The 13,574-nt window shown below is 38.8% G+C and overlaps 2 protein-coding genes across 4 annotated transcripts in view; both read left to right on the forward strand.

Moving 5' to 3' along the window:
* XRCC4 (X-ray repair cross complementing 4) overlaps positions 1 to 619 on the forward strand; it is a 372,319-nt gene extending 371,700 nt beyond the window's left edge. Inside the window, exon 8 of the mRNA XM_070045162.1 lies at positions 544 to 619. Within this exon, the coding sequence (XP_069901263.1) occupies positions 544 to 556 (13 nt within the window). The 3' untranslated portion in view covers positions 557 to 619. The remainder of the gene's footprint in view (positions 1 to 543) is intronic.
* Positions 1 to 13,574, forward strand: part of VCAN (versican) — a 114,020-nt gene that overhangs the window by 11,150 nt on the left and 89,296 nt on the right. For all 3 annotated transcript variants that reach the window (XM_030847128.2, XM_030847136.2, XM_060295975.1), the window contains exons 2-3: positions 544 to 619; positions 12,413 to 12,790. In XM_030847128.2, the coding sequence (XP_030702988.2) occupies positions 550 to 619; positions 12,413 to 12,790 (448 nt within the window). In that variant the 5' untranslated portion in view covers positions 544 to 549. The remainder of the gene's footprint in view (positions 1 to 543; positions 620 to 12,412; positions 12,791 to 13,574) is intronic.

Consider the following 13,574-nt stretch of genomic DNA (forward strand, 5'->3'; position numbering starts at 1 on the left):
AAAAAACAAAACAAGCCTACTGAGATCCTTGTTCTCCGTTCTGATACCGTGTGCATGAACCACCAACAGGTTTCCTCCTACCTCACATTTGATGTGAATCCCTTTCTTGCAACATCTCTCTCAATAGCTTCCCCATCTTCTCTTGCTCCATCTATGACCAACTTCCTGTTTCTAAATAGATTTTGTGGTCGCCCCTCCCTCCTTGTGCCAGCTCCTAGCCACTAGTTACTTAGGCTGTGGTCTATATTGTTCTTCCAACAGCCTACCCTGTTGTGGTTGCCCCACACATCCACATTGTTATATGTCCCCAGTTTGGGTTCTGGGATTATTTTGGTAACTACCACATTGGGTGAGAGTCAAACTAATAATTTAAAGTGTTGGGACAACTTCTCCTATTGCAAGTCTCCTCCTGTTTTTACAATCCAAGAGGAGCTGCTTCTTGTACTCTTATTACCTATAATGCACAAATAGAATGTGATGTATGGCCTCCCACAAACCTGAATGCTTATGATTTACTTTGTGTTTTTCTTCTTTTCTTTCTAGGACAAGATGTTGATAAATATAAAGAGCATCTTATGGATGTGCTCTACCTTAATAGCAACCCATGCACTACAGAAAGGTGAGTGTGGTAACAATTTTTTTAGGACTAATTGAAATAAAAATTGAAGTACTGGGGCGTGGAATGGGATTATGGAATCATTAAAATAAAGGATGGGGCTTCCCTGGTGGCGCAGTGGTTGAGAGTCCGCCTGCTGATGCAGGGGACACGGGTTTGTGCCTTGGTCCAGGAGGATCCCACATGCCGCGGAGCGGCTGGGCCCGTGAGCCATGGCCGTTGAGCCTGCGAGTCCGGAGCCTGTGCTCCGCAACGGGAGAGGCCACAACAGTGAGAGGCCTGCATACCGCAAAAAAAAAAAAAAAAAAAAAAGGATGAATTTTTGATCTATTCATTGCTGAACACTTTTAGCTAAAATATTATTAGGTTGAAAACAGTGGTTTAAAAGAAATCAATCATAACAAAATAATGAACCAGGTGCTAAAGAAGCAAGTGGGCTTTCAGTAACTTCCCAGATTACTTTCAGACTGTGCAAAAAGGCTCACATGTGGGGCTGGGCATATTTTTAACTTCTGCTTTCTTCAACACTGCTCAAAAATTTTCTATATTAAAAAAAGAAGACTATTAAACATTCAGGAGGACAGAGTTTGAAAAAAGTAAAGAAGATAGAGAGAGGGCTGATAGCCAAGTTTTTCCCCCACCTCCATTTCTTTTTTCCTTCCCTCCCCTCCCCTGCCCTCCCCTCCCCTTCCCTTCCCTTCCCTCCCCTTCCCATCCCTTCCCTTCCCTTTCTTCCCCTTCCCTTTCCTCCCCTTCCCTTCCCTTCTCTTCTCCCCACCCCCTTCCCATCCCTTCCCTTCCCTTTCTTCCCCTTCCCTTTCCTCCCCTTCCCTTCCCTTCTCTTCTCCCCACCCCCTTTCTAGTAACTGGATAAGTACACATCCACTGTTTTTGTTAGCTGTAAATTATATATCCATCTAATGAGTGTTCTGTGATTCCAAATTTGTGGACTCTGGTCTATGAAAAAAGATACTGTGCTGAGTTTCAGTGATCTGCTCCCATCAAGGGTCTCTCCAGACTCAGCTTCCACTTCTTTCTCATACTCACTCTATGCTTCTAGTCTCTGCAAGAATTTACAATTGCATTCATAGACCTTCTTATTCCCTTTTATTTACATGCAGTTCCTTCTGCTTGACAGTCCCTTCTCTTGTTCTCTACAGTTCCACTTCAGTTCATTCTTAAGACTCAAAATTTAAGTATCATTCCGTCTATTCATCCATCCATCCTTCCACCTATCCACTCATTTATCCATCCGTTGACAGTATTGTTTGAATACATTCTATGTGCTACATGTTAGTCTGGGTCTCCAGGGATATATCAGTGGATGAGTCATACATTGTCTTGGATTTCATTAAACCTAATCTCCTTAGTTACATGAGGTAAGCGATAAACAAGTAAACAAACAATCCAAGTACTTCCGAATAGATGAATATAAAGCAGAATGACATCATAGGAAATGGCATAGGGTGGGGGGCAGGGGGGTGATAAAGCGTCTTTGAGAAAGTCATACTTAAACTGATGTGGGAATGATGAGGAAGAGCCAGCCAGCTAAGATTTGGCCCAAGTTAGGTAGTGTGTTTGAACAACAGAAAGTTCACTGTAGTTGGAGAGCAGTGATCAAGAAGAAAGTAGGAGATACAGACAGAGAGATAGTCAGAGGTCAGTTCATATAAATAGTAACAATATCTAATACTTAGAAAAGAGCTTCCTGTGAGCCAAGAACAGCTTAACATTAGCTTATTGAAACATTCGTTATCCATAGAGGAAACTGAGAACCTAAGAGACTTGCTCAAAGCCACACAACCAGTAAGTAGCAGAACTGGGAGATAAACCAAGGCTGTCCCAGGTGTGTGTGAGCTTTACCTCTGTTACGTTTCTTATCTATATAGGGCATTGTAGCTTTAGAAATGACTAGATTTTATTTCCAGGAAGCACTGAAGGAAGCGCTGAAGGGTTTCAGCAGGTGAAAGACATGAGTTGATGAATGTTTTCAAAGTTCCATGTTTGCTATTCTATGTAGATTTGATTGTAGGAGAGCAAGGGTGGCAGCAGGGAGATCATTTAGGAGGTTATTGTGGTCACCCGTGTGTGAAATGGGGCGTGGCAGAAGAGCTGGAGAGAAGTGAATTCTCATCTCTCCAACATGGAGATGGAGGATTCAGACCAACAAATGGATTGGATGTGGTGTGGTGAGGGCAAGAGAGGAATCAAGGACGAGCTGACTTTGGACATGGCTCTCATTCCCCTTTCCAGCCAATTTAAAAGCCCTTTCTCTATGTTCCCATTGTCCCCTGTGCTGTGACATCTGTTATAGCCCATACCACTCGCTATGATAAGTTATGCTTCGTTTTTCTTCCCAAGGGGAGTGTAGCTTCAAGAGAGCTGTTTTTTATTTTCTAGCAGAGTTCCTGACACACTGCTAGCACTTAATCAATTTATGTGTTGAGTGAATAAGTGAATGAATAAATACACAATGTGTAAATACCACAGTGAATGACCTGGATGGCCGTCAGAGTCTAGGCTCCACCAATCCAAGAGCCCAGGAGCTGTCCTTTTCAGCATTTTCAGGAAGTAAAGGTTGAAGGTCACAGAGAGGAAAGGACAACGGCATCCAGTGAAGAGGGAAGACAGAAAGGAGATAGAGAAAAGGAGTTGGTTTGGGTGGGAAGTAATAGGAGGGAATTATAGAGAAAGTAGTGGGAGAACCTTGAGGAACAGGGCAACTCACCCTCCACTTAAAACAAAGAAAGAACTCATACAAACAGTAGGGAAACAAACAAACACTTATGGTATAGCTCCTTGATGGTATTTTAAAATAGTAATAATAGCTAACAGTATTGAGTGATTTCTACGTTATGCCTCGTTCTAAGTATTTTACTTTGTTATCCCTTTTTAATCTTAGCTCTCCGATGAGACACATGCTTTTATTTTCCCCATTTGGCAAATGAGGAAACTGCAATATACCAAAAGATTTAGAGACATAGCTAATGTAGAAGATTATACATCAATTTAGTGATTGAGCCTGTAGGTGAACCCAGGCAGTCTGGCTCCACAGTCCATGCTCTCAACCACTGTATTGTACTTTATCCCAAGCATCAAGTTCTTTGCAAATCTGTAATCACTGTTAAGAGATGTCATTAGTTTGGGGCTAATTTCAGAACAATTTTTACTTTTTCATGTGAGGGGTAAAAATTGAACATGTAAGATCCATATGAAACAGACTTGCCAAGTTCATAGTGAATCACAGAGCAGTAACTAGTTGAGTCAACACAAGTACTCTTATCTTAAGGTTTTCTCTGTTTATGTCTACGCACGCAAAAGGTCAATAACTAATGAACACTCTGTCTATTGGTTTCTGGATTTATTTTAATGCATGAAGAACTCTTTGCTTTAAAAATACCCTTTATATTGATTATCTAGCATTGACCCAGTTATTTGGAAATTCCTCTAATATTAATAAATGCAGCCATGCACAGTTATTAGTAAATGAATGAACAAGAGAGTGACATTAATACTTGAGAGGGTGATAAATTCCTCTATACTCACTCTGACAATTATTTGGCTAAGGTCTGTGTGTGTGTTTGTTCAAATTGTGTAGATAGAATTTGCATTATCCTTGCTCTGCAGAATTTATTGGCAGAGAATGAAACATAACTGATCATTCATTGTTCAGAGATTTCTCCCTTACTGTATTCATTTAGACCACAAACTATCTGGTGGGAATAGTGAATTTTTTTTAAAGCAAATTTTTTTGAATTTTATTTTATTTTTTTTTTTATACAGCAGGTTCTTATTAGTCATCAATTTTATACACATCAGTGTATACATGTCAATCCCAATCTCCCAATTAATCACACCCCCACCCCCACCCACCACTGCTTTCACCCCTTAGTGTCCATATGTTTGTTCTCTACATCTGTGTCTCTATTTCTGCCCTGAAAACTGGTTCATCTGTACCATTTTTCTAGATTCCACATATATGCGTTAATATACGGTATTTGTTTTTCTCTTTCTGACTTACTTCACTCTGTATGACAGTCTCTAGATTCATCCATGTCTCTACAAATGACCCAGTTTCATTCCCTTTTATGGCTGAGTAATATTCCATTGCATATATGTACCACATTTTCTTTATCCATCCGTCCATTGATGGGCATTAAGGTTGCTTCCATGACCTGGCTATTGTAAATAGCGCAGCAATGAACATTGGAGTGCATGTGTCTTTTTGAATTATGGTTTTCTCTGGGTATATGCCCAGTAGTGGGATTGTTGGGTCATATAGTAATTCTATTTTTAATTTTTAAGGAACCTCCATACTGTTCTCCATAGTGGCTGTATCAATTTACATTCCCACCAACAGTGCAAGAGGGTTCTCTTTTCTCCACACCCTCTCCAGCATTTGTTGTTTGTAGATTTTCTGATGATGCCCATTCTAACTGGTGTGAAGTGATACCTCAGTGTAGTTTTGATTTGCATTTCTCTAATAATTAGTGATGTTGAGCAGCTTTTCATGTGTCTCTTGGCCATCTGTATGTCCTCTTTGGAGAAATGTCTATTTAGGTCTTCTGCCCATTTTTTGATTGCGTTTTTTGTCTTTTAAATATTGAGCTGCATGAGCTGTTTATATATTTTGGAGATTAATCCTTTGTCCGTTGATTCGTTGGCAAATATTTTCTCCCATTCTGAGGGTTGTCTTTTCGTCTTGTTTATAGTTTCCTTTGCTTTGCAAAAGCTTTGAAGTTTCATTAGGTCTCATTTGTTTATTTTTGTTTTTATTTCCATTACTCTAGGAGGGGGATCAAAAAAGATCTTGCTGAGATTTATGTCAAAGAGTGTTCTTCCTATGTTTTCCTCTAAGAGTTTTATAGTGTCTGGTCTTACATTTACATCTCTAATCCATTTTGAGTTTATTTTTGTGTATGGTGTTAGGGAGTGTTCTAATTTCCTTCTTTTATATGTTGCTGACCAGTTTTCCCAGCACCACTTATTGAAGAGGCTGTCTTTTCTCCATTGTATATCCCTGCCTCCTTTGTCATAGATTAGTTGACCATAGGTGTGTGGGTTTATCTCTGGGCTTTATATCCTGTTCCATTGATCTATATTTCTGTTGTTGTGCCAGTACCATATTGTCTTGATTACTGTAGCTTTGTGGTATAGTCTGAGGTCAGGGAGTCTGAGTCCTCCAGCTCCGTTTTTTTCCATCAAGATTGCTTTGGCTATTTGGGGTCTTTTGTGTCTCCATACAAATTTTAAGATTTTCTGTTCTAGTTCTGTAAAAAATGCCATTGATAATTTAATAGGGATTGCATTGAATCTGTAGTTTGCTTTGGGTAGTATAGTCATTTTCACAATATTGATTCTTCCAATCCAAGAACATGGAATATCTCTCCATCTGTTGGTATCATCTTTAATTTCTTTCAGCAGTGTCTTATAGTTTTCTGCATACAGGTCTTTTCTCTCCCTAGGTAGGTTTATTCCTAGGTATTTTATTCTTTTTGTTGCAATGGTAAATGGGAGTGTTTCCTTAATTTCTCTTTCAGATTTTTCATCATTCGTGTATAGGAATGCAAGAGATTTCTGTGCATTAATTTTATATCCTGCAACTTTACCAAATTCATTGATTAGCTCTAGTAGTTTTCTGGTGGCATCCTTAGGATTCTCTACATATAATATCATGTCATCTGCAAACAATGACAGTTTTACTTCTTCTTTTCCAATTTGGATTCCTTTTATTTCTTTTTCTTCTCTGATTGCCATGGCTAGGACTTCCAAAACTATGTTGAATAATAGTGGAGAGAGTGGACATCCTTGTCTTGTTCCTGATCTTAGAGGAAATGCTTTCAGTTTTTCACCATTGAGAATGATGTTTGCTGTGGGTTTGTTGTATATGGCCTTTATTATGTTGAGGTAGTTCCCTCTATGCCCACTTTCTGGAGAGTTTTTATCATAAATGGGTGTTAAATTTTGTCAAAAGCTTTTTCTGCATCTATTGAGATGATCATATGGTTTTTCTTCTTCAATTTGTTAATGTGGTGTATCACATTGATTGATTTGCATATATTGAAGAATCCTTGCATCCCTGGGATAAATCCCGCTTGATCATGGTGTATGATCCTTTTAATGTGTTGTTGGATTTTGTTTGCTAGTATTTTGTTGAGGATTTTTGCATCTATATTCATCAATGATATTGGTCTGTAATTTTCTTTTTTTGTGGTATCTTTGTCTGGTTTTGGTATCAGGGTGATGGTGGCCTCATAGAACGAGTTTGGGAGTGTTCCTTCCTCTGCAATTTTTTGGAAGAGTTTGAGAAGGATGGGTGTTAGCTTTTCTCTAAATGTTTGATAGAATTCACCTGTGAAGCCATCTGGTCCTGGACTTTTGTTTGTTGGAAGATTTTTAACCACAGTTTCAATTTCATTACTTGTGATTGGTCTGTTCATATTTTCTATTTCTTCCTGGTTCAGTCGTGGAAGGTTATACCTTTCTAAGAATTTGTCCATTTCTTCCAGGTTGTCCATTTTATTGGCATAGAGTTGCTTGTAGTAGTCTCTTAGGATGCTTTGAATTTCTGTGGTGTCTGTTGTAACTTCTCCTTTTTCATTTCTAATTTTATTGATTTGAGTCCTCTCCCTCTTTTTCTTGATGAGTCTGGGTAAAGGTTTATCAATTTTGTTTATCTTCTCAAAGAACCAGCTTTTAGTTTTATTGATCTTTGCTATTGTTTTCTTTGTTTCTATTTCATTTATTTCTGCTCTGATCTTTATGATTTCTTTCCTTCTGCTGACTTCAGGTTTTGTTTGTTCTTCTTTCTCTACTTCTTTTAGGTGTAAGGTTAGATTGTTTATTTGGGATTTTTCTTCTTTCTTGAGGTAGGCTTGTATAGCTATAAACTTCCCTCTTAGAACTGCTTTTGCTGCATCCCATAGGTTTTAGGTTGTCATGTTTTCATTGTCATTTGTCTCTAGGTATTTTCTGATTTCCTCTTTGATTTCTTAAGTGATCTCTTGGTTATTTAGTAATGTATTGTTTACCCTCCATGTGTTTGTGTTTTTTTATGGTTTTTTCCCTGTAATTCATTTCTCTTCTCATAGTGTTGTGGTCAGAAAAGATGCTTGATATGATTTCAATTTTCTTAAATTTCCTGAGGCTTGATTTGTGACCCAAGATGTGATCTATCCTGGAGAATGTTCCGTGTGCCCTTGAGAAGAAAGTGTAAACTGCTTTTTTTGGATGGAATGTCATATAAATATCAATTAAATCTATCTGGCCTATTGTGTCATTCAAAGCTTGTGTTTTCTGATTAATTTTCTGTTTGGATGATCTGTCCATTGGTGTAAGTGAGGTGTTAAAGTCCCCCACTATTATTGTGTTACTGTCAATTTCCTCTTTTAGAGCTCTTAGCAGTTGCCTTATGTATTGAGGTCCTCCTATGTTGTGTGCATGTATATTTATAATTGTTTTATCTTCTTCTTGGATTGATCCCTTGATCATTATGTAGTGTCCTTCCTTGTCTCTTGTAACGTTCTTTATTTTAAAGTCTATTTTATCGGATATGAGTATTGCTACTCCAGCTTTCTTTTGGTTTCCATTTGCATGGAATATCTTTTTCCATCCCCTCACTTTCAGTCTGTATGTGTCCCTAGGTCTGAAATGGATCTCTTGTAGACAGCATATGTATGGGTCTTGTTTTTGTATCCATTCAGCAAGCCTGTGTCTTTTGGTTGGAGCATTTAATCCATTCACGTTTAAGGTAATTATCGATAGGTATGTTCCTATTACCATATTCTTAATTGTTTTGGGTTTGTTTTTGTAGGTTCTTTTCTTCTCTTGTGTTTCCCACTTAGAGAAGTTCCTTTAGCATTTGTTGTAGAGCTGGTTTGGTGGTGCTGAATTCTCTTAGCTTTTGCTTGTCTGTAAAGCTTTTGATTTCTCCATCGAATCTGAATGAGATCCTTGCCGGCTAGAGTAATCTTGGTTGTAGGTGCTTCCCTTTCATTACTCTAGGTATATCATGCCACTCCCTTCCTGCTTGTAGAGTTTCTGCTGAGAAATCAGCTGTTAACCTTATGGGAGTTCCCTTGCATGTTATTTGTCATTTTTCCTTGCTGCTTTCAATAATTTTTGCCAATTTGATTACTATGTGTCTTGGAGTGTTTCTCTTTGGGTTTATCCTGTATGGGACTGTCTGCACTTCCTGGACTTGGGTGGCTATTTCCTTTTCCATGTTAGGGAAGTTTTCGACTATAATCTCTTCAAATATTTTCTCGGGCCCTTTCTCTCTCTCTACTCCTTCTGGGACCCCTATAATGAGAATGTTGTTGTGTTTAATGTTGTCCCAGATGTCTCTTAGGCTGCCTCCATTTCTTTTCATTTTTTTTTTCTTTAATCTGTTCCACAGCAGTGGATTCCACCATTCTGTCTTCCAGGTCACTTATCCATTCTTCTGCCTTAGTTATTCTACTATTGATTCCTTGTAGTGTATTTTTCATTTCAGTTGTGTTGTTCGCTCTCTGTTCATTTCTTCTTTAATTCTTCAGATCTTTTTTAAACATTTCTTGCATCTTCTCGATCTTTGCCTACATTCTTTTTCCGAGGTCCTGGATCATCTTCACTATCGTTATTCTGAATTCTTTTTCTGGAAGGTTGCCCATCTCCACTTCATTTAGTTGTTTTTCTTGGGTTTTATCTTTTTCCTTCATCCAGTACATAGCCCTCTGCCTTTTCATCTTGTCTGTCTTTCTGTGAATGTGGTTTTTGTTCCACAGGCTGCAGGATTGTAGTTCTTCTTGGTTCTGCTGTCTGCCCTCTGGTGGATGAAGCTATCTAAGAGGCTTGTGCAAGTTTCCTGATGGGAGGGACTGGTGGTGTGTAGAGCTGGCTGTTGCTTTGGTGGGCAGAGCTCAGTAAAACTTTAATCCACTCGTCTGCTGATGGGTAAGGCCTGGCTCCCTCCCTGTTGGTTGTTTGGCCTGAGGCGACCTAACACTGGATCCTACCAAGGCTCTTTGGTGGGGCTAATGGTGGACTCTGGGAGGGCTCACACCAAGGAGTACTTCCCAGAACTTCTGCTGCCAGTGTCCTTGTCCCCACAGTGAGCCACAGCCACCCCCCTGCCTCTGCAGGAGATCATCCAACACTAGCAGGTATGTCTGGTTCAGACTCCTATGGGGTCACTGCTCCTTCCCCTGGGTCCCAGTGAGCACACTACTTTGTGTGTGCCCTCCAAGAGTGGAGTCTCTGTTTCCCCCAGTCCTGTCACAATCCTGCAATCAAATCCCACTAGCCTTCAAAGTCTGATTCTCTAAGAATTCCTCCTCCCGTTGCTGGATCCCCAGATTGGGAAGCCTGACGTGGGGCTCAGAACCTTCACTCCAGTGGGTGGACTTCTGTGGTATAAGTGTTCTCCAGTTTGTGAGTCAACCACCCAGCAGTTATGGGATTTGATTTTATCGTGATTGCTCTCCTCCTACCATCTCATTGTGTCTTCTCCTTTGTCTTTGGAGTGGGGTATATTTTTTGGTGAGTTCCAGTATCTTCCCATCGATAATTGTTCAGCAGTTAGTTGTGATTCTGGTGTTCTTGTAAGAGGGAGTGAGAGCACGTCCTTCTACTCCGCCATCTTGAACCAATCTCTCCAGGAATAGTGAATTTTTGTTAGCATTCACTTTTATTTCTTGCATTATCAGAGTTTCAGACAAGTTCTTGCAGGTAGCAGGGTTTTTTTGTTTTGTTTTGTTTTTTAGCATGCATAGTCAGTAAACATTATCTTCTGAACTACTAAATTTCTCTCTTAAAATATTTAGATTTGGTAAACTTAGTTCTTGTTACGCCCCAGTGCCTTACGACCCAAGGTTTCATACACAAAAGACTTGGCCACACAGCTTCTTGTTCATCCTGTTGTTAAGACTGGATTCTACATGAATATTTATTTACATCCAACTGAAGCTTTTAATTTTCTTGTATCTGTAAACACCCAGAACAATAAATAACCCCTGGGAAATTGCCTGTTGGTATAAGTTTGTTCTAATATACTTTTTCATTACAGCACAGTTATTGAGTAATGCTCTAAGTGTCAGAAACCTCCCAATCAGATAGATAGAGGTGAATCTCATATCTGCCCCTATACCTCTAAAATTGTGAAAAGAACTGTAATTTAGTAATAAATATTAAGGAATTGAAAGTCATTTATCTTAAACTCATTTTAAAGGAAATCATAAAGGGTCTTATAATTTGTTGTTGTTGTTGTTTTACCGGTACGCGGGCCTCTCACTGTTGTGGTCTCTCCCATTGCGGAGCACAGGCTCTGGACGCGCAGGCTCAGCAGCCATGGCTCACGGGCCCAGCTGCTCTGTGGCATGTGGGATCTTCCCGGACCGGGGCACGAACCCGTGTCCCCTGCATCAGCAGGCGGACTCTCAACCACCGTGCCACCTGGGAAGCCCAAGGGTCTTATAATTTATATCATAATTGATGCTGATGGTAAAGATGTTTATTCTCCATTTAAAAAGCAATCTTTTATTTGTGAAGTTAATGATCTATAATTCTTCAGGAAGGAAGATGGGATTTCCTAGAACATATGATGAATATAAATTAGGAGATTTTTAGTTCATAAAATTTTCACCCCTTCCCTTCTCAGGACCCCTTTTCTTGGCAAAAAAGTACAAAATATCTTTTTGTTGTCTTCATCTCCCTAATGGGATCTAATCTTTTTGAAGTTAAGTTTCATTCCTTAGCATCTGTATCATTTCTAATGCATGTCCATTTTGAGATGTGTGTTACTAATGCCTTTAAGCACTAATACACCAAGTGTTAGATACATATCATTTTGTTGATTAACATTATTTCACTCCACCTAGAGGCTACTATTACTATTCATCATATTTGCATGAACTGGGAGTTCCTTGTGCACTAATGATAATTTCTATTCTTATTACCAACACATTGTCTACCCAACTAGTAGAGACTGGAAGATGGGGGAAAAAGGGAGAGGAGAGGTATAGATTTCTATAAGCATGAAAGAATGTGGGTTTTTTGCATGTAATGGTATTAAATTGTGGTCAATGTGTTTTTTCTCATTAAAAGTTTAAGGGCTTAAACAGAAAGGCATTCTGTAGATTAATACTTTAGAAGGTTAGGTGAACAGATGCTAACTCCCCCTCCCCACCCCCACCCGCCCCCAGGATATAATCTAGAGGTAATGTTTCACTGCAAAGTGATTGCAGCTGGATTTCTCATTACAATGAAAGTCTTTGGTTCAAACACTGAACCAAAGAGCATTCTTCAAGTGCTGGGCTTCCCCCTGTTCCAGTCTACTGAAGTATGTTTTAAAATTTTCACTTCCCCTTTGAGTTGTTTTCATTTCCTCTAAGGTAATGTGGCAGTTATCTTAATCATTTTTCTTCTTCTGACCTGTAGACTTAAATTTGTTTTTTAACTATTCTTCCTAACATTGGTCCAGTCTTTTAAACCTGCATTGCTTAAGTCTAGTCTTCTCTTGCCCTTGATTGCTTGTCTTCCTACACTTGCCTTATTTTATCACTTATTTTGTTCATGTTAAACACTAAGTTACAAATACTTTAAAATGAATGCCATATTTTTAGCTCATAAAAAAATAAGCATTATTAATCCTTGTCTTTGTTATAAAACATTACTGAAGTTGTGTACTATTCTCTGTATATAAAATCATTCTAATTATTTCACATATTGAGGATATAAGCAACCCCCTGTAATGGTTCTTATCCATTCACATATTTAATAGACTCAGTTTGTTAATTTAGTATTTTCTCTTTCCTCTAGTCAAAGTGGAAAAAAGCCCACCTGTTAAGGGCTCCCTCTCTGGAAAAGTCAACCTACCTTGTCATTTTTCAACCATGCCTACCTTACCACCCACTTACAACACCACCAGCGAATTTCTCCGAATCAAATGGTCTAAGATTGAATTGGACAAGAATGGAAAAGATTTAAAGGAGACTACTGTTCTCGTGGCCCAAAATGGGAATATCAAGATTGGTCAGGGCTACAAAGGGAGAGTGTCGGTGCCTACACATCCCGAGGACGTGGGCGATGCCTCACTCACCATGGTCAAACTGCTGGCCAGTGATGCAGGCCTCTACCGCTGCGACGTCATGTATGGGATTGAAGACACACAGGACACAGTGTCTTTGGCTGTGGAGGGTAAGGCTTTGGGAATCTAGAAGAAGGTAGTATAACACGATACCTGGTTCAGAAATGTGGTGAAACAATATTCAAAAGTAGCCATTGCTCAGGGGTTGGACAAGGGGAAAAACATTAATCAACACAACAGTCTATGTCTTTCACCAAAAATGAACTGTTATTTGCTCAGGAATCAAGGAAGGTGACTTTATACTAGGTATAATGAATATACTTCAAGACATGGTTTATAGCTCAAGAATCATTACTTCATTATTGAGACCTATCAGTGGTTATTTTTTAATACTGTAAAGGCTATTCTACATTTTGTTTTAATTTTAACATATGTGTATATGTGCATATACATGCATACATATACACACATATAGATATATACATACACACACACAGGAAAAAACCCCTTTCCTTCTTTTTCTCACTCTCCTAGCATGATTATTAAAATCTTTGAATTTGCTTTTAAGAAATATAAATTATATCTTAACTTACATTGAAGAAATAAGGCACCTAATAAGTACCATGGTATATATCACAGTGCTTTGAAAAAGCTAGGACTCAATAAACATTTGAATTGGATCAAAACAAGAACTCAGTGAATTTTTTTTAAGGTCAATGCACTGGTTGTTGTCCACTGTCTTGCAATGAGACATTTTAGTTTTAGCCCACGTTGAGCGGTGGTTTGTATGTCATTTGAATTTAAGTTAGGAGACAAAGCAAAGAAAAATTGCTTTAATTGGGTACACACATAATGCCATAGCTCTTGGAAGAAAAATATTTTGGCAAGTTATTA

Source organism: Globicephala melas, chromosome 3, assembly GCF_963455315.2.
Source record: "Globicephala melas chromosome 3, mGloMel1.2, whole genome shotgun sequence".
In the NCBI taxonomy this organism is placed as follows: Eukaryota; Metazoa; Chordata; class Mammalia; order Artiodactyla; family Delphinidae; genus Globicephala; species Globicephala melas.